The sequence below is a fragment of the Sphaerodactylus townsendi genome, linkage group LG16, assembly GCF_021028975.2.
Source record: "Sphaerodactylus townsendi isolate TG3544 linkage group LG16, MPM_Stown_v2.3, whole genome shotgun sequence".
NCBI classification, from domain to species: Eukaryota; Metazoa; Chordata; class Lepidosauria; order Squamata; family Sphaerodactylidae; genus Sphaerodactylus; species Sphaerodactylus townsendi.
Window position 1 is genome coordinate 23628830 of NC_059440.1, and position 26045 is coordinate 23654874.

At 50.1% G+C, this 26045-nt stretch overlaps 1 protein-coding gene across 1 annotated transcript; it reads left to right on the top strand.

Annotated features, from left to right (window-relative positions):
- The first annotated feature begins 6750 nt into the window (after positions 1–6750).
- DHRS3 (dehydrogenase/reductase 3) lies at positions 6751–24137 on the top strand. Its single transcript, XM_048519144.1, has 6 exons — positions 6751–6966; positions 19214–19357; positions 20292–20411; positions 21065–21303; positions 21721–21846; positions 22926–24137. Exons 1-6 carry the CDS (start codon positions 6772–6774, stop codon positions 23008–23010), a joined length of 909 nt encoding a protein of 302 aa, XP_048375101.1. The 5' UTR covers positions 6751–6771; the 3' UTR covers positions 23011–24137.
- Positions 24138–26045: the final 1908 nt, after the last annotated feature.

Genomic DNA, 26045 nt, shown 5'->3' on the forward strand with positions numbered 1-26045 from the left:
ATGCCAGCCACAGATGCAGGTGAAAGGATAGGAACAAGATCTACCAGACCACAGCCCGAAAAACCCACAAAACCGTGAAAGCCTTCCACAAACTTTTGAATTGTTTCAATTGCCAGAGTGAATCCTACTGAAGTTCACTTTCTCATTCTGAGGGTCATTCTATCCCTTGTGGAGGTTACCTTGTCTGGTACGTTGCAAGATTTTATTGGCTCCGTGAAGACTCATAGCCCTGTTCCAGAGTAGATCTTGTGTTCCATCTGAGATGTAACAGCACCGGGCTACCTTGGACCATCCAGATCAGAGTGTGTTTTAATTAGGCCCCTTCCGCATGGGCCAATAAACATGGGCTAACCATGCTATAAAACCTGTGTGTGTGGGGGGGGGCACTTTGAATGGATCCTGCTCCTAAAGCGAACCCACTCTGCACCCCCCCCAACCCAGGTTTTTCAAGAATTGCACTATCTGCTATTCTTTTGCTTTAATGTAGATTGCATCTGTGGCCAAGCGAATGGCTGCCCCAGGAAGCGTGTTACTTGACTGTGTTTCCCTTTCCCCCCCGCAGTCCCTGTCTCTCTGCTGCTTAGCTATGGAGGGGCATGGGGACAGCAGCATGGCTGTGGAGGTCCATGCCTGTCAGGCTTCATAGCTATGCAGCAGAAGAAGGTGAGTGGGGAAAAAGGTGCCTCTGTGCAAAGGCATGCAAAGCCAATGCGCTCACTGACCATAGGACGCCCAGCCATGCGAACAGCTCAGGGGTACAACGAGTTCGTTTATCCTGCCTGCAACCTGCTTTACATCTGATGTGCGGAAAGGGCATTAGAGCTACCGAATGACTTGCATTAGATACTCTGCCAACAAACTGTATCCAAGGTGATAAAGTACTGGCACGATGGGCGGAAGAATTGAAATACAGTTACAACCATGATGACCTGGATCAAAGTAAAATTGTAGTCATAGGCTGAAGGTGTCTGCTGCATGGGAGGGGTAAATGTCTGTTGTGGCAAGATTTCTTGTTCGGACCTATTTCCTGGAGCCTTGTTTTCACTTTCCATTCTCTCCATGGCAAGTGATACCCCTTCTAGTATGAATTTTAATTTGCTTCGCCGCCAAAGCAGGGAGATATTCCAGTAAGCACAGCTTTGGCCACAGTCAGCCTTCCCACTCCCTCACACTGCCACCCACGCTTTCGCCCTCACCCCCATTCCATGTTGCCAGCTCCTTCCTGCCTTGCCAAATGGTCATATCAATATATCAATATGACTATACAATGATAACAGAGAGGATCAGTGCAAGCAGGGTCTCTTTCGGGCTCCACCCCACCTCCTCCGCTAGGCACATACGTTTTGCAAGCAGCTTCTTCAGGGAGAAGAAATGAGCGTAGGCTTGGCTTACTTCCCAGGAAAAATTCTCCTGAAAGCCAAGCCTATTCTGGCTCAATGCTTATATATTGCAATCACAGCAATGTGCTGAAATACACTGTAGTAGGAACAGTACATTGATGTTACAATATATTAAATGACAGTGGTGGCAAACCTATGGCACTCCAGATGTTCATGCGCTACAATTCCTATCAGCCCCTGCCAGCATGGCCAATTGCCATACTGGCAGGGGCTGATGGGAATTGTAGTCCATGAACATCTGGAATGCCATAGGTTCACCACCACTGTTATATGATAAGCACTGAGGCAAAATGGGCTTGGCTACCAAGAGAATTTTCCCTGGGAAGCCATGCCTACATTCCCTGAGGAAGCTACTTGTAAAACTTACTGTGGTTTTACACATACATCTGGTTGGAATGATGACGTGTTATTGCTTGTGCTTTTTTGCTGGTAAAAAAATATGCTGCCACACAGTGTTAAAGGATTAAAATGATTGCACTACGATTTGCACTTTAATATTGCCAGGGACTATTATCCCAATTGCAAAAGTGCATTGCAGGGAACTTGTTCCCCAGTTGCAGAATTGAAAATGTTCATTGTTCAGGTTTTGTTTTCCCGCTAACCTTATGGGGTTCTCATACGTTGCAATTTACTTGCAACATGGTGTGTTGTACACAGGCTTTTCTCCCGCATGTTGTCAGTGATGGGATTCAAATAATTTAACAACTGGTTGTTTACAAGCACCATTTTAACAGCCATTTCTGCCGAAGTGGTGCGAACCTGCTGAATCCCACCACTGGGCATATCCAGTGGTGGGATTCAAATAATTTAACACCTGGTTCCGGTGGTGAGATTCAAATAATTTAACAACTGGTTGTTTACAAGTACCAATTTAACAACTGGTTCTGCTGAAGTGGTGTGAACCTGCTGAATCCCACCACTGAGATGTTGTCTTGTGTTCGATATGTTTCGGCATAACGTTATATCCTGCAACGAAAGTAGAATGATACAAAGTAAAAATGTGTTATCACCACATCTTCTTGACTTCCCCTATGTTCTGTCTGTGGTTACTACACAGTTGGAGACCCATTTCTAATGCCAGATTGGTAAGTGGCAATGTGGTATCATGTTTAAAGCGTCAAAAGTGAGGCCCCTTCTGCACATACATAATAGTACACCTTCAATCGATCCACTGTTCAGCTGTGCGGAACAGCAAAATCCACTTGCAAACCATTGTGAAAGTGGATTGAAAGTACATTATTCTGCAAGTGCGAAAAAAGACTTCGTTTCTGTTATGCGGGAATTGTCAACTTTGAGCCCAAGATGCAGGTGGAACAAAGAATTGTGAGTTGGAGAATCTCTGCAGGATTCTGTTTTCCTCCCAGCAACTCGGAGTACAAAGATGTACCTCAGTAGACCATTATGGACTGCTTTCTTGTGCCCATTTTCAAAACACAAGCAGAGAAAGAAGTGCAGATTTTTCACTACCCATTTACAAACCGCCACTAGATGTCATCCCAAGTATGGCAGACTGCAAGAGACACAAACTAATTTGACCTGTTATGTTTGTTGGGGCGGTGTGTGTGTGTGTGTGTGTGTGTGTGTGTGTGTGTGTCCCTCCAGATGTTCATGGACTACAATTCCCATCAGCCCCTGCCAGCATGGCCAAGTGGCAGGGCTGATGGGAACTGTAGTTCACGAACATCTGGGCGGGCCATAGTTTGAAGACTCCTGATCTAGTGTCACAGCTATGCCTCAACCTCGAGATTTCAGCCATGGAAGAAGGTGTTGAGTTGTGTTTCCCCAGTGTCCTTGGTGGAGGGTCCCAAGAACCCGACTGTATGATGTTTGAATGTATTTATCTAGTGCATTTTAATGCTTTAGCTTCTGAGATCTGATGAGACTGGGTTAGCTGAGACCATCCAGGCGGGGGCAGTCAAACACTGCCAGGTTGAAAACCACCCAGGGATAAAGAACTCAAAAGTTTGCCGTCTGAAAACGTTGAAAAATTCATGCAGAACTGGATGCCCCTGCTATCCAAATATCAATCACCCACCCACCCCCACTGGGCCAAAAGGAGAAAAACAGTGGCGTTCGTGTTGCTTTTCATTATACCTTCTGCCATTGTCGAACTTCCCAGCCCACGATAAGAAATAACAGCCAAAAGATAATGCTTTTAAAGATATGTTAAAAGAAAGCTCTTAAGAAAAGGCTAGGCAGGGGCTCTGTTGCATGAAAGCAGGTTAAAGTTCTACTGGAAGCAGCCAAACAAGCAAGAGAACAGATTGCGACATCTCCTAACCCCTTCACCCAGTTACCAGTTTGCGAAAGGAACCTTTGTGTCGTAACCCCCAGGCACAACAACTTGGGCAAAGTCTTGCAATGAGAAGCAGATCAGCTTTGTTCCCCTTCAAGGTCTTTGCTGAAAGCAAAGCACCATCAGAGTAGAAGAGCTCATTCGTCCTTAGCTGGCTAAGGAGCAGCGGACAAAGATCTGGAAGGCCTGGGTTCAAATCTCCAGCTGGCCAGGAAACTCTCTTACGTGGGTGACAGGGAAGCAGGCAGGCCTGACCTGGATGGACCAGGATAGTTGAATCTCATAGATCTCAGAAGCTAAGCCGGGTCAATCCTGGTTAGTACTTGAATGGGGCACCAGGGGCGTATCACCCAGGGGGACATATAAGGTCAAATGTCCCCGGGCTGTGGCCATTTAGTCACATGGGGGGCAGAAAATCATCACCCACACCCCTCCTCCTCCCCCTGGGTCCATACACTGACTTCAAGATGGGGGAGGGGGGGCAAAAACTCAGATTTTGCACCAGACTACATTTTTCCTGGGAACCACCAAGGAAGTCCAGAGCTGCTTTGTGGATGGTTTGCAATGGCAAACCACCTCTGAAGGTATTTTGCCCTGTGCTTTTTTAAATTTAAAAGCTGCTGCAGAGGGTGATTTGGATCGAATGTGGCAAGCTGAGAGTTAACTCTCCTGCTGTGTGGTTTCCTGTTTGAAATTTGCCCCCATGCTGATGGGGGAAAGGAGATAAGTAAACACTTTCAAACTCGCCTTATTGGGCCATCTAGTCCAGCACTATTTGCTCTGACTGCAGGAACATTCCAGAACCTCAGGCAAAGAGTGTCCCAAGGCCCACTGCCCAGCAGGGAACTTTTCCACTAGAAATGCCCAGGACTGACCCCATGCAAAATTGGTTCTTTGTGGTTGAACCTCGTAGAAGAGAAGAAGAAGTGTTTGGCTTTGTACCCCGCCCTTCTTTCCTGTAAGGCGTCTCAAAGCGGCTTACAAACTCCTTCCTTTCCTCACAACAGACACCTTGCGAGACAGGTGGGGCTGAGTTCCAAAGAACGGTGACTAGGGCAAGGTCACCCGGCAGGCTTCATGTGGAAGAGCAGGGAATTGGACTCAGTTCTCCAGATAAGAGCCTGCGGCTCAAGTGGAGGAGTGCTGGCATATTCAGTGTTCTTTCCCTGCCAGAGGGCTGACCAGCTGCAGGTTGGGACATTTCTGGAGATTTTGGGGTGATTTGGGGGGAGAGGTATGGTTCAGGGAGGGAGCTCAGCGGGACATAATGCCACAGAGTCTGCCATCGCAAGCAGCCATTTCACTGAATGACTTTCCCTGTCACCACAACATAATAAGCCCAAGTCTCAGCAGAAGATGTTACAAATTGGAATTTGGCCAGAGGAACAAAGGGGCTGCCTCAGAGAATCTCCAGACAGGCGGTCTTGCAGAAATGGTGGTGCCTGTGAAGTACTTCGTAGGTGACCAACAACATCTTGGATCGAACTGGGGAGCAAACAGGAAGACAGGGCAGCATTCTTAAGATTGATGTCCTGTTTGTATTCTCTGTATACCACAGCTGCTGAAAGCCCAAGGCAGTCTCCAAGGGTAGACCCACGTAAAGCATGTTACAGTAGTCCGGACCGGCAGTGACTGTGCCATGGGTAGGCTGAGTGCCAAGAGGTGGTCCTTGCACTGGGTAGTAGCGGTCTACCCTGGAAAACCTGTGCTTTTAAGGTGCCATCAGACTCTGAGAAAGGTGTGTGTGTGTGTAGGGGGAGGTTGTGTTTCACTGCCAGTAAGGACTTCTCTGCAAGTTGCCGACCCAACCTTTGTTTCTCGGGATCAAAAAGGGCGCCGCTATCAGCAGCCTGCATTTCCGAGAGGGGGGCGCGCGCGTCTCATTTACAAAGAGTTGCAGCCGCTCAGCCCAACGTGGCAGGCTGCATGCCCGTGCTTGCAAGAGGCATACCTCCCCGGGCGGGACGCGGTGCCTGCACGCCTGCTTGTGTTTTGCAGCCGATAAGGGGGGGGGGGCGAGCCAGCCGGGGGGAGCCAGCCGGAGCAGCCACTCAGAGTCCCAGCCGGGACTTCTCCTCCTAACCCCTCGGGCTGTCAATCAAGCTGGGATGGGGTATAAAACCCTCGCGCCGCGCCGCAAAAAGGCGAGAGCAGGCGACAGTGCTGCGGGATGGTGGCCGGGGGTGACCCAGGGAACACACCGCAGCCGGGGGAGGGAGCTCAGCCTTAGCCCAAACGGGGCTCAGCCCAAACGGGAAGAAGAAGGTCGCTGCTGTGGTTTCAACGCCCCCCCCCCCCGTCAATCCCTCTCTCCACCCCCCACCCCCTCTCTTTGCAAGCCAAGCAATTTCCTGAGTCCCAGAATAGCCCCGGCTCGTCTGCAAAAGGACTCCCGGCTCCCAGTCGGGCGCCGGCGCTCGCATGACTCGGCCGGCGCTCGGGGCAGGCGGAGGAGGGGGGGAAGCAGCAGCGGAAAGCCACGCAAAGGCGGCGGCGGCGGCGGCGGCAGCGAGCGTTGGCGGCGGAGGCGGCGCGCCGTGCGCTCCTGGAAACTTGGTGGCGGCGCCTCTGCGTTGAGTTTCCACCTCCTCCCCTCCGCGTTAAGGCCGCTTCGGGCTTCTCTGGTTCTACTCCACGCGCAGGGGGGTGGGGGCAAGGAAGACAACCCCCCTTCCCCGCCTCACCTGGGCTGTTACCTGCAGGGGCGTCTTTTGGCAATCCACAAGCAGTGCGCTGTTGGCACCGGACAGACTTTTACGCACCCTTTTGGGTGGGAAGAAAGACTTGGACGTCCGTATTGGGTGTTTGTTTTTCAAAGGGGCCCCCTGACTTGGGGACGGGAGTTGTTTGGAGGGGGGCAAAAACGTCTTTGGCCAAGGAGTCCCCCCTCCCCCAAAGCAGGGCGCTTTCGGCACTTTTACGCACCTTTTCTGGTGGGAAGAAAAGCTTGGGGGGTCCATATTTTTGGGGAAAGGCGCTTCTTCGCTACTTGGGGAGGGGAGTTGTTTGGAGGGGGGCGAAAGGAGTTTGCAGAGACGGCGGGACGGAGCCCTCCCCTCGGGGCTTTGGAGCAGGATGGTGTGGAAATGCCTGGGCGCCTGGCTCCTGCTGCCCGTGCAGCTGCTGTTCCTGGTGGCCAAGGCGCTCGTGGGCGCGCTCCTGCCCCCCAAACTGCGGGACTTGTCCGGGGACAACGTGCTCATCACCGGCGGAGGACGAGGCATCGGGCGACACCTGGCCAGGGAGTTTGCCAAGCGGGGGGCCCGCAAGGTGAGCGCAGGGACGGGGACACCACCCACCTGGCAGTGGCACCACCTGGCTGCTGTGCCCTGCTCGCTTTTCTGCACCGGTGAGGGGAAATCAGTGGGTTTGCTGACTGGTTTTGCAAGAGGAAGGAACTCGTGGGGGCGGGGGGGGGGGTAGCTGAAGCCAGCTTGCGGGTTTGGCAAAGGGAAGTGTCACCACCTGGCATGTTGGATCCTTCCTTGGGTGACAGTTTGGGCTCCCAGAGAAGGTTCCACCGCCCACGCCTTGTTGACACCAGAAGGGCCATTGGAGAGTATTGCAGGCGACAGGCGTTGGTTAATGGCTGCATGGGGACAATTCCAACCTGCCTCGCTGGTATTTACCCCGGCAAGGGGCTTTCCGTGGGAGTAGTGGAGGTGGTTTGCCACTGGCTTTCTCTGCAGAGCCTTCTTTGGTGGCCCTCCACCCAAGGGCCCGCCCTGCTTAGCTTCTGATGAGATTGAGCTAAACCAGGGGTCTGCAACCTGCCGCTCTCCAGATGTTCATGGACTACAATTGTGGTCCATGAACATCCGGAGAGCTGCAGGTTGCAGACTCCTGAGCTATACCATGCCAGCTCCTCTCCCCCAGCCTGGAATTTACTCTTCTGAAATATGCTCTGACTCCCCAGAGGCACTTTCCATATGCTCAGAAACACTGCTCTGGTATTGTCAAAGGCTTCCACAGCTGGATTCAACTGGTTGTTGTGAGTTTTCCAGGCTGAGTGTCTGTGGTCTTGTAGATCTCATTCCTAACATTTTTGCCTGCATCTGTTGTTGTATATACCCCACAATATACACCCCACTAAACATTCCCTTCTCACTGGACACAGTGTGTAACACACTTCTCTCCATAATACACCTCTGAAGATGCCAGCCACGGATGCAGGCAAAATGTTAGGAACAAGATCTACCAGACCACGGCCACACAGCCTGGAAAACCCACAACCACCACTCTGCTCTGGGGTTGTGGCTGCATGACCTCATTGCATTCCCCAAAGAAGGCTGTCAGATGGAGTACTAAAAGAAAAAAACCAGGGTGTGAAATGTTTTCTCAACTCAGGAGAGGACACTTCCATGTTCAGGGGCAGTATACCTGAATGCTAGTAAACTAGGGAGAGGACACCAAGCAGTGGTGTGGCCTTGCCTAATGTTGGCTCCTGTGGAAACTGGGATGGTGCAGTAGGTGTGTACCCCACAGGAAAATCTTGTTGTTCCAAGATGGCTTTTATAAGCTGCATCACTGTAATGCAGGAGAATCTTGTCAAAAGATGAGTCTGCCCAAAGTGCTGGTAGAATCCCTTTGACCTCAGAGACTGAAGCCCCGAATGCAGAACTCAAACAACCAGGAATCGCCTGTGTGCAAAAAGCACATGCTTCCTCCCCTTCGGAGCTGCATTGAGCAGCCTTTCGAAAAAACTGAATGGGAGGCCCTGGAAACAGAAATGGGCATTTTGGTTGGGCCGTGCATCCAGCCAGGGAAACACGACCCTCGGCTTCTGATTGGGGCCCAGGACTCCCGAGGGGCGGAGCCTGAGTTGCTCAGGGTGTGCAGCACAGAGCTGCAGGGGAATCGGTTCATGCCTCCCAAGAGGAGTGGAGATGCCAATCGGGTCTCGGGCGATACAGACAGGGTGTCTTGTGCGAACTTGCCTGAGCTGAACGTGTAGGTGCATCAGGTGCAGTTTGCCTGCCATTCCCTGATGGTTCTGCCGGCATGATTTAATTTTACCTGCCAGAGATGATGAGCGAAGCAGGCGTCGGGTGGGCGTTTTGAGTTTCCACTGTGCCTTGCAGCAGTATACGTTCTTCTAAGAGGCTGGGCTGGGTGCTGAGCCAGGGAACTGCGGGGTTTATGGTCCTGCGCCCAGATGCAGTGGCGTACCTAGGCAAACTGGAGCCCTGGGCAAAACCTGAGTTTGATGCCCCCCCCCCAACAACAACAACCTTTATTAGGCATTGAAAGAATGAAAGAAATAAAACAAGCATTGGCAGGAAGGGGGTGGATTTAAAAGGAGAATCTGGGGGAATTTAGGGTGTGCCTGCTGTCAGGGGTGCAATTATTAAGATAGCAGCACCAAAATTTCAGAGTATCTTCATGAGCCCCTACTTATGATACCACCCAGGTTTGGTGAAGTTTGGTTCAGGGGCTCCAAAGTTATGGACCCTCAAAGGTGTAGCCCCCATCTCCTATTAGCTCCCATTGGAAACAATGGGGGCTGGGGACACTCCCTATGGGAGTCCATAACTTTGAACTCCCTAAACCAAACCTCACCAAACCTGGGTGAAATCATTAGGATAGTCTCCTGAAAAATCCCTGAAATTTCGGTGCTGCTAGCCTAAAAACTGCGCCCCCTGCAGGCCAAAAACAGAAAAAACACTGAAAATTCAAAAAATCCCACCTGCATTTTTGGTGCCCCCCACAAGGTGGCGCCCTGGGCAACTGCCCACTTTGCCCAATGGGAGGAACGCCTCTGCCCAGATGTGCCGTTTAATTCTAAAAGCCAGCAAGGGAGTAATCTGGGTTCAATTCACAGCACTGGGGAACACCCTCTTTGGCTCCCTCCCGCCACCATTTCTCTGATTCCCCCTCCTCCCTGCTTTAAGCCTTTTAAGGCAGAAAAATACGCAGGATTCCGTTCCTATCCATATCCTTTCCCATCCAGCAGCTGCTGAGCATTTTCAAATAGCGAGAAATGGTGCACGGCAGGATCAGAGTCAACCATTTCCAATGACTGCTTTGCAGGGACAAATAAAAAGGCTGGAGCACGTGACAGTTCCATTTGGCCCTATTAGTACAGGCCTACCTTGCAGGGTTGTTGTAAAAGGTATGTGAAATGCTGGGCCGGGGGGCACCCTGCAGAGGCCCTGCCAGGCTGCTCCTTCCACCAGGCCAAGGCGGGAATGCCAGGCTGAGGAGGGAAGGAGGAGGGTGTGGGAGCAATTTTCCACACACACCCCACGTGACCGAATGGTGGCCCTCCTGTGGTATATGTCCCCATATGCCCCCATGGAAGCTCTACCTCTGAGCCAAATACCCCCCCCCCCCACACACACACACACCCACTCACTTTCTGACCTCTGCAGTGATTCAGATCCCTGTCAGACCCAAAGTTTTAGGGGCCCAGCTCCATGGCTCCTGGGTGCCCGATATTTTGCCCTATGCTTGTTGTGAGTGGCGGCTTATCCATATTGATTAATGTTGACTGGGAGGGGCAGCTCTGCAAAGAATCAGTCTGGCACAGTGCAGCGAATGTGCAGTTTGCTCACCCACGCAAGAGGCGTTCTTATCTGCTTGCAGGTTGAGAAACTCTCTTAGCAATAAAACAGTTGTTAGCAGGAGGAGGAGGAGGGCGGGAGCCTTCTGGATAGATAGCCTTGATGGAAAGCTGAGCAGGCAGACAAAATAGCTGTCTTGCAAAAGTGGGGGCAGGGCAGAGGTGAGGCCGATTCTGTTCAGGAGCGGCTTCAAGGAGAAAGGGTAGCCCTCTCAGCCATGTTGTCTGCATATGCTTCCTTTAAAATGTGTAGATCTCCCAGATAAACCCCAGTTTTGGATTACTAGTGTTTCCAGAGTCTTTTTCTCTGCGGAGCTAACCTAATACCAACATGTGACATTTAAATGCTTGAGGTGGTGCACAGCTCAATGGCATAGCATCTACTCCGCATGTCAGAGGTCCTGGGTTCAGTCCCTGCTGTCTCCGGTTAAAAGAAACAGGTAGAAAGCATTTGTGTTTGGATTTATATCCCCTCTTTCTCTCCTGTAAGGAGACTCAAAGGGGCTTACAATCTCCTTTCCCTTCCCTCCCCCACAACAAACACCCTGTGAGGTGGGGCTGAGAGAGCACCGAAGAACTGTGACTAACCCAAGGTCACCCAGCTGGCATGTATTGGAGTGCACAAGCTAATCTGGTTCACCAGATAAGCCTCCACAGCTCAAGTGGCAGAGCGGGGAATCAAACCCGGTTCTCTAGATTAGAGTGCACTTGCTGTTAACCACTACACCATGTTAGCCGGGGGACTGAAACTTTGGGGGGCTGGATGTCTGTGAGGCTGGGCTCTGACCTACATGAGTTTATGATCTGATAATTTTATCCGTTCTGAAAGTGTCACAGTACTCCTTTGGGGAGTGTTGATTAGAACCCACTTATGGGTCAACCTCGCTGAAATTGTGGGTCCTCAAACAGGAGGAAGATTTCAGGAGGAAGGCAGAGGGGAGAAAAGATAAAGACGACTTTTAAGATGCAGGGCCCGAGATGTTGTCCCATCTTGTCTCTGCAAAGGCAGCCTTACTGTGAGATAGAGAATAGCCGCGCTTCAGAGATAGGCGGCGATCTATAACCGCAGATCTGTGATTAGATGCTTGCCTCTGATGAGCCAGCGGATAGAAAGAACCCGAGCGCACCACCTGTCAGGCTTTTAGTTTAGCTCCTTTCTCTTCTCCATCACCCTTTGAGGACCAGAAGGACTTTTCGGTCAAGAATGTGGCAGTTGGATTGGAATACTTTTAAAGTTTTAAAATGGAAGTCATTGGGTGGACAGGGGTCAGGTTCTGAACAGCTTGGGACTTGAACCCCCTAACTGAAAAGTTTCTTCCTCCAAATGCACGAATCTGCCTTCTTCCAGGGAAGGGTGGAGACTTACTTTTTGCCCCTGCCCTGATCCAAACCGTTTTCGTCCCCTGTTATGGTTTAAAACGGCTTGGAATCAGGCAAATGAAGCAGGACGACTCAATGGTAGAGCATGCGGAAGATGTCCAGTTTTGATTCCCCCACATCTCTGGTTAAAAGAATCAAGAAGAAGAAGAGTGGATGTATATCCCACCTTTCTCTCCTGTAAGGAGACTCAAAGGGGCTTACAAACTCCTTTCCCTTCCTCTCCCTGCAACAGACACCTTGTGAGGTAGGCGGGGCTGAGAGAGTTCTGAGAGAACTGTGACTAGCCTCAGGTCACTCAGTAGGGATGTAGGAGTGAGTAAACAGATCCGGTTCACCAGATAGGAGTCTGCTGGGGAATCAAACCCAGTTCTCCAGATTAGAGTCCACTGCTCTTAACTACTCCAGGCTGGCTCTTAGAGCAACTGCCCTCTGTTCAGGACTTCTGTTTCGTCTGATCTCTGTGGTATATCATAGAATTAATCCTCCAGAGTGGCCATTTCCTCCTGGGTAGTGATCTCGGTACGCTGTAGATGGGTTGTCCTTTTGAGAGGACTCTGGGCCCCACTGTGAGGACAGCAACCCAATTCATCTGCTGGCCAGCGGCAAGTGTTTGGGTGACTCTTGATATTTGTCATGGTCTGTCTTGAATCCCTCTTGCCCTTGCAAAACAGAGACAGGGCCCAGACTGCATCACAGCTGCCGGCTGATAAAGCTGACGCCAGCAGGGAAGGGTCAAACTCGTGAGGTTTGACCTTTGTCCAGTGGGGACTAAATTGATTCTAATTAATAGACCTGACAATAGGATAAGCTACCTTGGAGGAGTTTAAATTGCACGTTGCCCTCTCGGCCAGGCTATAAATTATGCCTTGCTAATGAGGGGCCTTTCCTGGTTGCCCCGGCCGCCTTGTGAATCACAGCTCGCAGAAGGGCTTGGAACAGGACTAATTGCGCCGCGAGACCCATTGAAGTTGTGAGATCACCAGGGTGCAAAGCCCTTTTGACGGGTTGCCGCGTTTGCTTGCGGCATCCTCGAAGGGTGGGCCGGTTCAAAACCAGGACGCCGCTGTGAGGTTGTTTTGGAGGGTGAAAAGAGATACAGTCGCCTTTGTGTAGGAAGCCAGTTAAAAACACAGTCGCGGTCAATCGCACGCGGCAAGACGGAGTAAAGTCACACTTTTATCAGGCTGTGAAAAGCGGGCGGTGCAGTTGGCGAAAGACGCTGCATTTGAAAAATATGCTCAGGGCCTCTTCACCCCTCCCTGTATCCTTTATTGCATTTGATAACCACCCTTAGCGTTTTTACTGCCTTTTCAGAACTTCAGTTGCTTCACGTAGGTTATTGTGTTGCAAGCTGTACAACAGCCCTGTAGGGTGGGCCAGGATCATTCCCATGGAGCAGTTGTAATCCTTAGAACAGCCCTATCTTGCAGTTGTAATCCTTACAGCAGCTCGGTAGAGTAGACCAGGATTATTCCCATCTTGCAGTTGTAGTCCTTGCAACCCTGTAGGGCAGGCTAGGATTATTCCCATTTTGTAGTTGTAATTCTTACAACAGCCTTGTCAGGTAGACCCGGATCACTCCTGTATTGTGGATTGGAAGGGTTGAAAAAAAGAGAGGTTGGTCACTGGGTAGCTTGAGGCAGAGACAAAACTTGAACCTAGGAGCTTTTTAAACAACCGTTTCTTTTCTCCTGTGTGCATACTTATGCCTGTGTTCTGATCTTATCATATACATTTATTGCAGCAACTAATTGTGAACATGTTGATTGCTATATTGCAGTGTGATGGAGAGAGGGGATATGTAGGATGTGAAAAAAAAGGATTTTTGCAGAGACTGAAAAGGGGTAAGAAGAAACCTGCCCAAATAAGCTAATAAGTGATCGTTTGCATTTCTGAAATACACAGTCAGGGAAGGGAAGGACTGCCGGATACGCCCTTGTGCGGTATGAGCGAATTTCACATGCATGTTTGTGCCCGGAAAACATTGGAATGTTCAAGGCTCCTTCAAACCTGACTTTGATAAGAATTTTCAGAGTGTCAAACCACACCTCGTCAGCAATACTTACAACAGCCCTGCAGGACAGACCAAAATAATTAAACCCTCCCCTGTTGTCAGGGAAAAAAGTAGCTTGCTCTAAGGTCACCCGCAGTGCGATCTTGAGCAGAGTTTCAGGTGAGATTAGAAGGGTGTAACTCTGCTTAAGGCTATGCTGCTAGTCAATCAAACTTTAACTGGCATTTGAACTCAAGACCCATCTCTCCTGGTTACATCAGAACATTAATCAAGCCATGTGTTAGAATGCCTGCTCTGCGCATGTGGCTCATAGTAGTCTGGAGAATATAGATGGATCTGCGTGCGCATGTACGCATGCATGTAGTTGGGAGTCATCTCTGATTCTCCAGCTGTAAGTTGATGGTTTGGGAACCATTTATCTTTTATTTATCTTGGGCATGTTCAATGCACACCCGCAAGCTGTGGTGGTTGAGTCCTCCAAGTGGGTCATATTTGTCCACACTACAAGTGGGAGATGTATGAATGCCACATTAAAACAGGGACGGCTGACTCCAGGTTGGATCTGGGGATCTACCAGAATTGCAGCTTTGGACTTGAATCCTATTGCGGACCAACACAGTTACCTGCTGAAAACATCTCCATTACCATAGAGCAATTGTAATCCTTACAACAACCCTTTAAGGTAGGCCAAGATTATTCCCGTCCTGGAGATCGGTTCCCCTAGAGAAAAGGAATGTTTTGGAGGGGGGGGGGGCTCTATGACATTGTATTCCACTGAGGTCTCTGTCCTCCCCAGACTCCACCCCCAAGTCTCCAGGACTGTTCCATCCTGGAACTGGAAACCTTACCTCTCCCTTTTCCCACAGGTGATGGAGGGGGGGGCACACCTGGAAACCCCCTGTCAAAACCTCCCTGGAGGAAAAAAAGCAAGAGCAGGTAGCTCACAGGGCTGGCTTCTTCTTACCATCATAATAGTTTCTGTTTGCAAAGATTGTTTCAGACCCCCGAATGCACACAAACATATGCATGTGTTCCTCTTGTGGGCCCCTCCCGCACATGCAGAACAATGCACTTTCAATCCACTTTCACAATTGTTTGCAAGTGGGTTTTGCTATTCTGCCAGTAAACCCCAGCTGCAAAGTGCATCGAAAGTGGATTGAAAGTGCGTTGTTCTGCATGTGCGGAAGGGGCCGTAGTTCGAACGTTTACAGTCCATCCCATTGGCTTCCCCTCCTCTATATATTTATTCCATGACCCGCCAAACCTATTTTATTGTGGGGGGGGGGAGGGGGCATCACAGAATGCACCCAAAAGCACACGTTATTCAGACACTGTCTCTCTGATTGCAGAGGGCAGAGGAAATGTGTGCGTTCCTGAAAGAAAGCTGGTCTTGAAGGATTCTTGATTGACTTCTCCTGTGCTTGTATATAGACACAAGATGTGTGGGTGGGGGGGTGGATGCACATGAAAAGAGCATTGGCACCTCTGGTCTCCTTTGTAGCTCCGGGTTCATCAGCCGGTCAGCCGTTCCCTCCCCACCCTACCCCTGCCATGACATCACAACTATTGTTTACCCATTACACAGAGGGAAGACGGAAGGAGGTGTTTGGACCCCCATCTACAATGGATCTCCTCCCACCTCTTTTCCTCCTTTTCACCCTGCAGTTCTACAGGGCCTGGTCGGAAGTCTGCATCAAAGCAAATTGCTCTGCGCCCCCCCTCTGCCTGCCCCCCCGCCCTTCATGGGGCTTCCTGCTTCCCCATCTTAAGATCTGCATTAACAGGACACCCTCCAAATGCTGCATAAGTTAAGCAGTCAGTGATGCTCAGCCTCTCCGCTGGCTGTCCAGCCTCCTAACAGTCAGGAGAACAGCTGGCCCTCGGCTGTCCCCTGCCCCCCGCCCGCCGGAGAAATAAACATCCAACTTTTTTATAGTTGAAAATAGAAACAACTGCCTATTTCTCACATCTGATCTCATGTGCCAGAGATCTCTGGCGGTGGAGTGTTTCCGTCCCCCGCGTGCACTCTTTAAAAAAGATAAATACATGCTGCATATTTGTGTGTGTTTGTTTTCTGGCTGCCAGAGGGAAGGATCTTTATGGTGTTTACACACACACACACACACACACACACACACACACACACACACACACACACACACACACACGTCCATTGAGCTCAATTGTGCATATGGTTGGAACCTGCTTTTTTGGTGTCATTCTTGATCTTTCTTTGTCATGTAAATCCCATTGAATTCTATGGAAATCAATTCTGAGTTATCATGCTCTGGCAGACCTTCATGCTCCTTCTGGAAACACAGCTCTGTGGCCCCTTCCGCACATGCAGAACAATGCACTTTCAATCCACTTTCAATTCACCTTGTAGCTGGATTTTACTGTGTGGAATAGCAACATCCACTTGCAAACCATTGTGAAAGTGGATTGAAAGTGCATTGTTCTGCATGTGCAGAAGGGGCCTGTATCTTTTCGCTTTTAGCAGCTAGCACCTCTGCTGTTGCCCTGCATTATCTCAAAACCTTAAGGTTTGCTCTCGGCCTCCTTTTGTTGACTGCCGTTTCTTAGAAATTTGCTCTAAAGGGCAGCTTAATGATCTACGCCTCCATGAAAAGATTCCTTTCTCCCCCTCTCTTGCCTTAAAAACGGTCAGCTGTGTTGCCAGCCAGTGTGGATTTTCCCTGTCTTATGTTGCTCTACCAAATATCCCTTTCTAAAAGAGTTCACTGCTGCATGGTGTAGTGTCAGCATGGTGTAGTGCAGTGATGGTGAACCTTTTCGAGACCGAGTGCCCAAATTGCAACCCCAAACCCACTTATTTATCGCAAAGTGCCAGAACGCTAATTTAACCTGAATACTGAGGTTTTAGTTTAGAAAAAACAGTTGGCTCCAAGGCGCACATTACTTGGGAGTAAGCTTGGTGAAGCAGCCGTGCAACGCTTCGAATGGGTGAATCACGACCCTAGGAAGGTTTACTCAGAAGCAAGCCCCATTACCAGCAACTGAGCTTACTCCCAGGTAAAGGATTGTGCCCAGGCTAGCCTAGATGTGTGTGTGGGGGTGGGGGGGTGTGTGTGATTTTCCATCCCACCCCCACATGATGAACTCTGTGCATGCGTGCCCACAGAAAGGCCTCTGAATGCCACCTCTGGCACCCGTGCCATAGGTTCGCCATCACTGGTGTAGTGGCTAAGAGCAGGTGGATTCTAATCTGGAGAACTGGGTTCAGGCAGCCCCAAAAAATGCTAGCAAAAATTGGCATTTTGGGGATCTGATTTTTTTTGTTCCCTTTCATTGCTACCTTTTTTCAGGGGGAAACAAGCTCAAAAGATGTCAACGAAGTATTTTTCAGTCTTTTCCCTGGTTCAGGTTTACAGAATGCCCTAGAGAGGACTAGAAACTTGATCCGATGACTGAGCTGCCTTTTTACTGAGTCAGGCTATTGAGTTGTCCAGGTAAGCATTCCCTACTCAAACAGGCAGGAGCTCTCCAGGGTCTTAAGCAGAGCAAACATCCCCTCCTTCTGGACACTTCCAGCTGGAGATTTCAGAGGCTGAACCCGAGAACTGCCGTGCACCGAGCCGAGCAAACGCCCCGCCACGGAGCCAAAGCTAGCCACAAACAGCCCTGAGCTAATTAAGTCGCAGCAGCCCACTTTGACCTTCCCCTTCCTGCACAAGCTTCTTTTGGGCCCCGTCCACAGCCTCTGGCTGCCCTTCTCACTGGTGAGTGCCGAAGAGCATTCCACCTGCCTCGCCGGCTGCCAACCACTGGGGTCACCCAGAGGTAACCGCAGGGCAGAAGCCCGCCTGCGCCAGCGTTCTACAGCGGGGATTAACTGCCTCGCTGATCTGCTGCCCTGGACAATTTTCTGGTCAGTAACTTTTTGAAAGGGAAGAGTGTGTCTGGTGTAGGAGGACAGCGGAGAAAGCCTGATGTGGAAGAGGAGGAGGAGGAGGCTGGCTGATTTCCAGAGTGGGGAGCTGCCTTATCCAAAAACTCCCCTCCCAGAAATAAATTAAAGTTTTCCCAAGTCTTCATGATTTCAGTTTCCAGAACTCTTCTCAACGGTTCAGTCTGTAGCAAATCGATGTGCTACAGGTACAGGAAGATACTCTACAGCATTGGTGTCAAACTCGCGGCCCTGCAGATGTTATGGACTACAGTTCCCATCATCCCCTGCCAGCATGATGCTGGCAGGGGATGATGGGAACTGTAGTCCATGACATCTGCAGGGGCGCGAGTTTGACACCTGTGCTCTACAGTGTAGCGATTTCCCCTCTCTCCACTTGCGTCCACCGGCTAAAACCTCTTGTGCTGAAAATAGACTTCCTATTATTTATCTGACATGTCCTATCCCGTGTTCCTCGGCCAATCTGGCTCTGAGGTTGTTAAATCCTACAAGGAAAAATGTGAGTCTAAAGAGCAGCCAGCAACACCCTTTTTAAGAACTTGCAGTCTGTACAGCAGTGTGTCCCGAGGGCAGCTGAAGGAATCAAAATTGGTTTTATAGTGTCCAAAAAGCCCAAGTTGTTAGGAAAGTGCAGAAGTGAATAAAACTCTGGCACAGAAGTAAGTACAGGAAATAGAAAAGGAAAGAGAAGTGTGCTAATTTAAGGGCTGCCAACAAAATTATTCCTTAATATAAGGTTCCCCAACATGATCCGACCGCCAAGCACCCACTTGGAATTGAGAAAACAACGTTGTTCTTACCAGTAACTCTTGTTCGCCGAGCGGCCATATCTTATCTTTCTTCAACCAGAGCTCCAGATGTTTGTAAGAGGTCTCCATACTAGGCACAGACAAGACACAAGGTGACTTGACTTCAGAAAACGGCTGCAGAATGTGACTAGGCCAGTGATGGTGAACCTGTGACATGTGTGTCAAAGGTGATGCACCATGACATTTTGGGCTACACACCAGCATTTGCCAACCCCCCACAACAACTATTCTCCTTGTTTGAGTCCAAGTCATTTTTGTAATTGTTTGACTTTTTCCCTATAATACACAGCAACACACATGATTGAACTGTATTTCTTTGAAAAAAATAAACGGATGTGTAAAGGTATCTCTCTTGTTCGAACGGGGTGGGGGAGCAACACATTAGCAAAGTCAAGTTAGGCCTTTTCGGAATGTTTGACACACTGAGCCCAAAAGGTTGGCTGTCTCTGCTTTAGGCCAATGACCTGTGGCTATCTTTGAGAAGGGAAGTCATGTTTGTCCACAAGAAAGAGCCACAGGGAAAAGCCTCTCTGGGACCTCTGCTTCTCCTGCTTCTCAACTCCGCCCATCAACTTAGCCTTAAAGGCACAGTTCTCATCACACCCAGTAGTACCAAGATTGCTAGCTTTGAAGAAGTTTTTCACAGGTTTTTTTAAAATGGCTATGGTCAATATCTGGATAAATGGCTATGGTCAATATCTGGATAAGTATCTGGGACCCCCCCTCCCTTGTATACTGCTTTAAGTTCCAAGAAATATAGACTGCATAAGCAACCCACTCAACCCTCCCAGCCTCCATAAATATAAAGAACTATCTTGTTGCAGGTTATCCTGTGGGGTCGAACTGAAAAGTGCCTGAAGGAAGCCACAGAAGAGATCCGGGCAATGGGCACCGAGTGCCATTACTTCATCTGCGATGTGGGGAATCGGGAAGAAGTCTACCGGCAGGCCAAAGCCATCCGCGAGAAGGTGGGTGGGGATTGAGTGCCTTTCCTCTTTCAGTGTGGACAGTTCAGGAGAGGATCCATGAACCCTGTGGGGAGGTTGACACCAAACCATGGCCAGGAGGAATCTGGTTGCATGTTGGTATCATTTTTTGAAAAGGGGCTCAGAGCTGGTTTCCTTCTGTATCAAGATCGCCAGCCTGAATCAGCCCTGAGGAGTAGCTACCTTGGCAGGTGAACACATGGTGGCCTTGCCAGACCAGATCAGCACTGAGGGAGGTGGTCAGCACTTGGGGGGCGCTGCCTCAGTTGGGAAGCCTGCAATGGGCTCACCAGCCCAGATTTGCACTGGGGGGTAGTTTACCAGGTCACAAAGGTGTATCAGGGGGAACCCCTGCCCCCTGCCCCCTGCCCCCCACGCTCGGGGGCGGGGACGGCTCAGACAGGCACTGCAGCGGCAGGCCAGCTTCCCCATTGGAGCCATCCCCCAAACCCTCCGGCCTCCCTGCAGGCTGTCTCCTGCCCTCCACAGGCACTTGGACGGGCACTGCAGTAGCAGGTCGGCTCCCCTGCACCAACCCAGCTCTTTTGAGTTGGGTCAGTGTGGGGTGGAGGCGATTTTGCACCCCCACCTTTGCGCCCGGTGTTATTTGACCCTCCTGTCCCTGTTGCAGATACGCCACTGCCAGGTCATGTTGTGAGTGTGGAGAGATGGCTGTCTAGACTGGCAGGCCTGCAATGGGCTCAGCAGCCAAGATGGGGGGGGGAGTTACCTGGGCTCACAGGCCAGATCTGGGGCGAGGGAGGGTGACTCAGCTGACTTGTGGGCCTAATAAGCCCTCTCAAGGGGCCGGATTTTTCCCTGTGCTGGATGTTTGACACCCCTTCTATAACTCCTATCTCACACTGGATAGATACACAGGTAGGTTGCATTGACCTGGTTCCTGCTTTCTTCCCAGGTCGGGGATATCACCATCCTAGTAAACAATGCAGCAGTTGTTCACGGCAAGAGTCTGATGGAGAGCGATGACGACGCCCTCCTAAAATCACAGCACATCAATACGCTGGGACAGTTTTGGGTATGTGATGTTCCCCTCCGGTGTCTGCTCGAGCTTGGAAATGCCACAGCTGAATAACGGCCAACCAGCACTTCCTTGCTGGGTGACCGAGCTACACTAAGGGAAGATCAGCCTGACAGAAAGGCCTGCATGCTTGAGGCCACCTTTTTGGCAATGCCTCCCTTGCCCAAAATAAGAAAAGGAGCTCCCTCTTTCTTTTGGAGCAGCAGTGGCATAGGAGGTTAAGAGCTCGTGTATCTAATCTGGAGGAACCGGGTTTCATTCCCAGCTCTGCCGCCTGAGCTGTGGAGACTTATCTGGGGAATTCAGATTAGCCTGTACACTCCCACACATGCCAGCTGGGTGACTTTGAGCTAGTCACAGCTCTTTGGAGCTCTCTCAGCCCCACCTACCTCACAGGGTGTTTGTTGTGAGGGGGGAAGGGCAAGGAGATTGTAAGCCCCTTTGAGTCTCCTGCAGGAGAGAAAGGGGGGATATAAATCCAAACTCTTCTTCTTCTTTTGGTACCATTTGGCTCAGGTGCTTATCCACCAAAGACAGCTGCATGAAATAAAACCAGGGGGAAAGAGGGGTCCTGCCCCCATTTGGTCCAGCCTGTCTGAAAGTTTGCCTTCCAGCCTGCCTGTAAAACTTCTTCCTTCTTTGGCCTGCAGACCACAAAGGCCTTCCTGCCACGGATGCTGGAGCTGCAGAAGGGACACATTGTGTGTCTGAACTCTGTCCTGGCTTTATCAGCCATTCCAGGGGTCATTGATTATTGCACTTCCAAAGCGTCTTCCTTCGCCTTTATGGAGAGCTTGACCCTTGGGCTGCTGGACTGCCCAGGGGTGAACGCCACCACCGTCTTGCCCTTCCACACGAGCACCGAGATGTTTCAGGGCATGAGAATCAGGTGAGTGAGAACCAGAAGGAAGGGGATGGCCGGTGGTTGAACCACCTCATTGTTCAAACTCAGGATCCATAATGGGTCTTGGCAGTGCTATGGATGGATTCTGCAGAATAACCTTGCCTAAGAGAGCCAACGTGGTGTAGTGGTTAAGAGCAGATGGAATCTAATCTGGAGAACCAGGTTTGATTCCCTACTCTTCCACTTGAGTGTCTGACACTTATCTGTGGGGTGACCTTGGGCCAGTCACAGTTCCTTGGGACTCTCTCAGCCCCACCTACCTCACAAGGGGTGTGTTGTGGGGAGAGGAAGGGAAAGGAGCGTGTAAGGCGCCTTGAGTCTCCTCACAGGAGAGAAAGGGGGATATAAATCCAAACTCTTCTTCAAAGTGAAGGTGACAAACTGCTCCATTTTTGTTTTCAGGTTTCCCAACCTTTTCCCCCCACTAAAGCCAGAGATGGTGGCCCGAAGGACAGTAGAAGCCGTTCAACAGAACCAAGCCTTCCTCCTCCTCCCATGGACAATGCATATCCTAATTATCTTGAAAAGGTACAGCTTGCCAATCCACACCTGGGGGCTAAAATATTAAGAGCCCTCCTGGGTTAGATTCTTCTCCAGGACCATCGGCTTCAGCATCCTGAGCCAGCCTGGTGCAGTGGTTAAGAGCAGTGGATGCTAATCTGGAGAACTGGGTTTGATTCCCCGCTCCGCCACATGAATCCTGCTGGGGGACCTTGGGCCAATCCCAGTTCTCTCAGAACTCTCTTAGCCCCACCTCCCTCACAAGGTGCCTGTTGTGGGGAGAGGAAGGGAAAGGAATTTGTAAGCCGCCTTGAGTCTCCTCACAGGAGAGAAAGGTGGGGTATAAATCTAAACTCTTCTTCTGTTTATTTATTTATTTGCAACATCGTCCAGCCTGATGTCTCCAGGAAACCGACAAGCAAGGCATGAAGGCTGTCTCTTTTTCCAAGTCATTGTTGCCTCTGACTGTGGAGGTTTCTTTTACTCACCACGGCTAGCAGCTACTGATCTACCTGTGTTCTGCAAATCTGTCTAATCACCTTTTCTCCTTCTGTTGCGAGGGACAGTGCTAAGCCTAATCTGGAGAACCAGGTTTGATTCCCCACCTGAGTGGCAGAGGCTTATCTGGTGAACCAGATGTGTTTCTGCATTCCTACATTCCTGCTGGGTGACCTTGGGCTAGTCACAGTTCTTGGGAATTCTCTCAGCCCCACTCACCTCACAAGATGTCTGTTGTGGGGAGAGGAAGGGAAAGGAGCTTGTAAGCTACCTTGAGTCTCCTTACAGGAGAGAAACGCAGGGTATGAATCCAAAACTCTTCTTCTTCATTGACACCCCTAGACCACAGCCAGTGGAACTTTTCATCTTTGGCACAGAGAAATTCTCAGCCTTTTCTGGTGGGGGGCAGGAGTGTGCTTAGATTCAGTAGCTTAATTTCCTCTTGCGCCCAGTTTCACATCCTGCGCTAGAGCAGAAATCCTCCTTAGCAGATAGCCACCCGGGCCTCCACATGCTTTGACAAATTCTCCCAGCATGCATCACTGACAAATCTCTCCTTTGTCCAGTGACACATGGGCAACATGTTCTGTTCCTTTACCCCCTTGCAGCCTTCTCCCGCAAGCGGCACTTGAAGAGATCCACAAGTTCTCCGGGAGCTACACCTGCATGAATACTTTCAAAGGGCGGACATAGAGGCTGCGTCACTCTCGGGCACAAAGCCAGAAGAGGCTGCGACCCCCTGACACGAATGTCAGCCTGCCGGCCTGGGCTGTCCGCCTGCTCTCCTTCGCCCCGGCAACACCTTCGCCGCTACAGCAATGTGGCCTCTGCGAAAGACAGACCCTGTTCGCTGGGGACGTGGGAGCGAACCGTGGGGAGGAGGGGAAGAGGCCGATTCATTTGAAACCAATTGTGCCATTTGTTCATAGTTTTCTTGTCTTTCAAGAGTTTCAGGGTCTAGCTGAATCTTTCCATGCCGGACACATTCCACTGGGCTTCCCAAGAATTTAAGGGTTTCTTTCGTATTCTCTAATTGGTAAAGCTCATCAGATGATTTTCAAAAGCATAGTCCGCTTCTGGTCGCTACATTTGCAGTCCGAGAAAGCAACCCGGCTTCTTTAGGCTCTGCTCCACCACTGAAAGGGTACGGAACGTTCCTTTGTGACGGACAGCCGCAGGGGCTTTTGACTAGACTCCTAAGAACAAAGACAAGCAACTTGAGCAACTTCTTGAAGGGCTTCCTCAGATGGCTTCCTAGGAGAGGACCATGTTTTATGCATGAGGTGGATAAAGGGGTGAGAGAGAGAATGTTTTGTCCCTCTGGCGTAATATGAGAACTGGCAGATACCTAATGGCAGTGATTGGCAGCTCGTTCAGGACAGCCAAAGGGAAGTCCTTCACTCCATGCAAAATTAGCGTGCAGAGTTCGCTTCTACAAGATCCACAAAGGCCACGCATTTTGTCGGCATTTGAAAGAGGATTACTCACATCCCTGGAAGGAAGCTGTGTCCATTGGTATGAGCCACCACCGTTGAATTGATTCCCCGTGCTTAGAGGTAGTATGCCTCCAGATAGCAGTTCTGGAGGGAGTAATGACGGGGTAATTTCCAAGTCCCCCCTGTAGGCCTTCCAGTGGATCTGGTTGACCTCCGTGTGACACAAACGGCTGGACTGGATAGACTATGGTCTGACCCGAAACGAAATAAGGCAACATCGTATTTAATATTGTGACATGGTTTTAATTGTAAGCCATCTCGATCCAGACTCTGAAGAGGTGGTATAGGAACATCCTAAATAAATACATACATCTGTTCCCCATAGAGAGAAGTTTCACTGTGTTCCGGGAACACTCCGAAATATTTTCACAGGATTTTACGCAGAAGTATCAAGGGTAGCTCTAGGATACCATCAGAAATTCTACGGTCAGGCCTTCCAGTAATTTTATATTTTTTTGCCATGAAATCAATCGGAGTTGAAATTCATCATCCGTCTGAACTTGATCATCGCTGGCATGATCATCGCTGGTACAGTAAGGCTGGGGTGTCATCTGCTGTCCAGGCATGCTGCAACAGTGAGAGAAACGTAGCTACAATCACATTCTTGTGATGCTGGACACTTGTGTTTGCTCTTGGCCGAGTGTCCACAGGGCCAGGGCAAGCTCACGCAGTAGCTTTAAGGGGTGGTTGTTCCCACTAGTAACAGTGGTCAGGCTTTGCTGGAAGCAGGCTACAGCACCATGGATAGCTCCAAGGGAGATCAATTGTTCCCCTGGTTCTTGGAGACCTACTGAGCTCTTAGATATCAGAATGGGCTCAGCTGGATCCAGCTAGGCTCCACCCTCTTAGAACTGAGTGGTTCTTAAAGGGCCCCAGCTTGCATGTGGAACCTTACATTCTGGTGGCACTGGGACCTTCTGACTAGTCATTTGGTGAATGACGGTAACCTTGAAGGATGTTGAGAGGTCAAGCCTTCCATAGGCTTTGGTGCATACTAGAGGGGACTCAACTCCAGGCACTGTGATTCAGGTCTAGTGAGTTGGAGGAGGCTATGGTAAAAATGGCTTTTCAGTCACAACCAATTTATAGTCATCATGTAGGGTTTCTAAGACAAGAGATGGTTTGCCATTGCCTGCCTCTGCATAGCAACCTCAGGCCTTCTCTGGTAGGCACCTGTCCAAGTACTAACCCCACTTAGCCTCTGAGATCTAAGGAGATTGGGCTATCCTGGACCATCAGGTCAGGCAGAGTTGACTATAGATAAAAAGGAGGTGGTGTGGTCTTTGGGCAAAGTCCTATCCCTGTTATTTGAGATTGTTTCAGTGAAGAAGACAAACTCCGAGTCAGAGACCTTGTCCATGGGAGAAAAACTCCAAGGAACAGACAGTGGGCATGCATTGGAAGGCCCCAGTGGCTCCCTGGCCTGTGTTTCAAATGGTAACTGTAGCAAATAAGAACATATGAAAGAGCCTGCTGGATCAGATCAGAGTCCATCTAGTCGAGCACTCTGCTACTCACAGTGACCCACCAGATGCCTTTGGGAGCTCACATGCAGGATGTGAAAGCAAGGGCCTTCTGCTGCTTCTGCTCCCGAGTACCTGGCCGGAATGCTGCAGTGGTGGTGCATAAAATGCCAAGTACTAAAAAATAGCATGGTTGGTACTCAGATGAGAGACCACCAAGGAGGACTGGGGCAGCTATGCCAAGTAAGGCAATGGCAAGCCGTCTTTGAATGTCTCATCTGGAAAACTCTATAGTTGATTGCAACTCAACAGCACATTTTACCTTTTAGCTCAGAAGTCCAGTCACTTGTTTTCATGTGGTGTAAGTTTGTTTGAATGGTACTGGAGCTGACAGAGCATCTGCATTAGTTGCCCACCTGTACATGATAGGCCTCTTCCGCACATGCAGAATAATGCATTTTCAATCTACTTTCCATGCACTGTGTGGAATACCAAAATCCACTTGCAAACAATTGTGAAAGTGGATTGAAAGTGCATCATTCTGCATGCGCAGAAGGGGCCAAAGTGTACGTGCACCATTCAAGATCAAGCTATCAGTGCTGGAACTTGAAAAATCAGGTCAGCTCTTAACCACTACACCACACTGGCTCTCCATTAGGGTGGCTGATGGAGGCTAGCTTGATCTCATTAGATCCTGGAAACTAAGCAGAGTTGGTCCTTGGTATTTGGAGGGGAGACCACTAAGGCAATCCAGTGTTATTACACAGAG

Excerpts from the sequence above, each read along its gene's own strand:
- DHRS3 (XM_048519144.1), top strand. The coding sequence starts at position 6,772 with ATGGTGTGGAAATGCCTGGGCGCCTGGCTCCTGCTGCCCGTGCAGCTG. Across the intron at positions 6,967-19,213 it reads CCAAGCGGGGGGCCCGCAAG|GTTATCCTGTGGGGTCGAAC; the intron begins GTGAGCGCAGGG and ends ATCTTGTTGCAG. Across the intron at positions 21,847-22,925 it reads ATCCTAATTATCTTGAAAAG|CCTTCTCCCGCAAGCGGCAC; the intron begins GTACAGCTTGCC and ends ACCCCCTTGCAG.